Here is a 3,626-nt window from a genome sequence, read left to right on the forward strand (position 1 = left end):
TAATAGATTACATGTAATTAGTGCACTTAAATCGCACTTAAATTGTGTCAAGGATCATCACACTCTATCACCTCCTGCCCTGATTTCATCCAGTTGGCCCCAAAGAATCCCCTCACACCCAGTGGTACTCCTCATAACCACACTTATGATGCTTCTGACTCTGGATGTAATGAAATGTGTTGGTGACACACTAGGGGCCTCTGCAGCATGATCCTGCATCCATCCATCTACACCCCACCCAATCCCCATCTTATAACATATTCACATATATCTGCACTCTTATTTTTATATCTCTATACATATGCATATACATACAATTGAAGTGCAACCTTTATCTCTGAGGGACCAGCTGCCTCCAGATCGTGTTCAGGCCTCTGTTCAGAGTTCAAAAACACACCTAACTCTAACCCAACACCTCTGAAGCTCACTAGATACCATGTTGCTGTACACACTCAGAGAAACAGAGATGCAAAAAGAAACAACAATTATTTTCTTGGACAACAATTGTGATGAAAAAGCTGCTGCAATGTGACAATAAGAGAAGAAAAAGATGAAGTGAAGCACAGTGTAAGTCTCCGAGGCTAGTGACTTTATTTATTTATTTTTACAAATACAGAATAATATTCAGCAGGAAGAAAATCATACAGAAATCATAGAAATTGTTATTCAATTTTAAATATGACAGAGCTACACTTTGGTGCACTGAACATGACCAAGGTCACAAAGTAAGAGCAAAATGTTAAAACAAGAAAAGAAAAGAAAACATAAAAAACATAAAGAAGCAAACAATAAAACATAAACAATGAATCAACATGTAAACAACAGGTGAGAGAATAAACAACTTTGATTGATTGATTCACAGATATTCATGAACTAGTCATTATCTTATGATTTATTAATATAGAATATCTTCATTTCCTACTATATAGTAACCAATGAAGCACTTAATAACGATTTATCAGTTATAAATTCTTTCTTCTGATTTCTCCAGTAACTAGTAAAGTAAGTAGTAAACTAGTGGTAAAGTTCAGTAAATCACTGGATACAGTTTGATTAGAAGTAACTCATTAACTAATGCTTCACTAGCAGTTAGCTCCTCATTTGTTCCTCATTTGTTCCCCGCTAACTACTGAACCTTTTATGTTGATTTGATTTATGTTATGTTAGTGTTACTGAAGTTGTTGAATTTACTAATTTAATTTTTGTTTCACGTGTTTATACATGGATTTTGTCCTACAACATGCAAACTCAAAATAACTTCCATCACAAAATTCCCAAGCTTTAGTGATTGTATGCAATATGAAACATGGCTATTCTTTACACATCTCTACATGTACACCTCCAGTGCCTCCATACATGTTGGTTAAGTGTGTTAGTCTGATACATGTCACCATCATCAGCCTACATCTCTACCTGTGCAGTGACTTTCACTGGTGATATCCTTATTGGCACTGTATTTATAGTGTTGATGTATGGAAACAGCCTCTCAGTGAAAGTGTGTGAGAAGGTGTAAAGGTTTGTGTTAGTATCCAGATCAGTGAATGACAGCTTTCCTCTGTTCCAGTCCAGATGAACTCTGATCCTCTGGAGTGGTTTCTTCACAGAGAGATTTTTATCTGTCAGCGATGGAGAGTATGCTTTGTATTTACCATCGCAGAACCATATTCCCCAGTATCCAGTCGGAATCTTTCCCTTTCGTGTGACAGATTCTTTTATCACACCCACTCCCCAGTCTGCCTGATTAATAACTTCAACGTCCCAGCTGTGAGTCCCAGAGTCAAAGCCCTCAGATCCCAGGACTGTGGCATAGTATTCAAATCTTTCTGGGTTTTTTGGAAGCTGTCTCTCTCTCTGTTGGTATCTCACACTTTTCAGATCTTCAGAAACAAAGAGGTGGGATTCTGCAGTGTTTGGATCCAGAATCACAGGAGAATATGTAACCATCTCCTTCATTTTGTTCCAGATGTTGAAGGTCAGGTTGCCCAGGTGTTTTGCCACATCTATCAGAGCTCCTGAGGGCAGCTGTGGATCATCCAGCAGGGGGCGCTGCTGGACTCTTTTCACTGCAGCCTTGTAGTTCTGCAGGAATGAGACACTTCCAGCTCTCAGCTCTGTCTCTGTGGCCCTGACAGTGTCTGAAAGAGCTGCTATCTCTCTGTTCAGAGCTACGATCCTCTGCTTCAACATGGAACTCTTCTGTTCCTCTTCCTTCCTCAGTGCAGTGATCCTGGCCTTCTCTTCTTCTTCTAGAAACTGGTGAAGCTTCTTAAACTCATCCTTAATCTGCATCTCAGTGTGTAGAGTCTGCTCCTTAATGTGTTCTGCTGTTTGATCCCAGTTCACTTTAGTTTGATTAAAGGTCTCCAGTTTCTCCTGTAAGGGCTTCAGGGATTTCATGAGGACCTTCTTGTAATCCTCTGCAGCTTCATCGATGGGACTGAATCTGTGGTTGGTGTGTGTTCTTGAATCTCGACAGACGAGACACACCGGCTGCTGATGGTCCAGACAGAACAGCTTTAGTTTCTCTGAGTGCAGACTGCAGAGAGCCTCAGACTTTGCAGAAGCTTTCTCTTCTAGAGAAAGTTGTGAAAGTAAGAAGGCTTCACACAGGTTCTTTAATGCCAAGTTACAGGGTGGGTCACTTCTTGAAGATCTTCTTTTACAAACTGGACATTGATGAATCAGTTTTTCTGCCCACCATCTCTGCAGACAGTCTTTACAGAAGCTGTGGCTACATGACAACAAGACAGGATCTGTGAAGACGTTGTAACAGATTGGACAAAAGAAATCCATCTCTGCTTGACAAACCTGAGCAGCCATTTCTGAGCGAGGCTGAAAACTCAGCAGGTTCTTCAGACAGGAAATCAGCCAGCTGATCCTCTAGAAAGTTCCCTAAATCTTTGAAATGTCTCTGTCAGAGATGTGCAGTCAGCAATCAGTGGAAATAGCAGTATTCCAGTATTCCCAGTAACCCCCTTACTCCTTATTTCTTCTCTCTCAGTGGAAGTTGTGAGCTTTGTATCCTGTCGTCTGTCTCTCGATGCGTGTATCTCCGTCTGTGTGTGTCAGGAAGTGCACAGTGTTTCCTGTATCTTGATGTTCAGAGAGTAGGTGGAGTCAGGACATTTTTGAACAGATGTATAGAAAGGGGGGTGTTGTTCTCATTGTGGTTTCACTTTGCTTTGTCTTTGAGTCGTCGCTTCTCTAAAACTCTCTTAAAGCAACCAGTGGAAGTAGCATTATTCCAGTATTTCCAGTAACCCAGTAACTCAGTTCCTGGGAATAGGAAACAGTAGATGTATTTATTTAACTATGATTTTAAAAAAAAGTTTTGTGAATAAGTAAAAAAAATTAATTTAAAATTTGGTTTCTAACATTTATGTCTTACTCTTGTAATTCAGCTGGATGCTATAAAAACAAAAAGGTAACAATATGCAGTGCAAATAGTAGCATATTTTTTAGAACTAATATTAGAATTATCATTCAGGTGGTTGTAGGCCACAAAAAAATGTTAGGACTCTTTCATGTTGAGAAACAACAATGTCTGTCAGTGATGTAACATAAGAGGAATAAATGACTCAGGAACATTTTTGAACATGTCTTTGTGACTTAAGCAATTTTAAACC

The 3,626-nt window shown here is 39.5% G+C and overlaps 1 protein-coding gene across 1 annotated transcript; it reads right to left on the reverse strand.

Moving 5' to 3' along the window:
- Window positions 1-1,155: 1,155 nt before the first annotated feature.
- On the reverse strand, window positions 1,156-3,071 carry LOC109139146 (zinc-binding protein A33). The gene has a single exon (XM_019261753.2). The coding sequence runs from the start codon at window positions 2,818-2,820 to the stop codon at window positions 1,402-1,404; it is 1,419 nt and encodes a 472-aa protein (XP_019117298.2). The 5' UTR covers window positions 2,821-3,071; the 3' UTR covers window positions 1,156-1,401.
- Window positions 3,072-3,626: the final 555 nt, after the last annotated feature.

This window comes from Larimichthys crocea, unplaced genomic scaffold, assembly GCF_000972845.2.
Source record: "Larimichthys crocea isolate SSNF unplaced genomic scaffold, L_crocea_2.0 scaffold655, whole genome shotgun sequence".
Lineage (NCBI taxonomy): Eukaryota > Metazoa > Chordata > Actinopteri > Sciaenidae > Larimichthys > Larimichthys crocea.

Excerpts from the sequence above, each read along its gene's own strand:
- LOC109139146 (XM_019261753.2), bottom strand. The coding sequence starts at position 2,820 with ATGGCTGCTCAGGTTTGTCAAGCAGAGATGGATTTCTTTTGTCCAATC.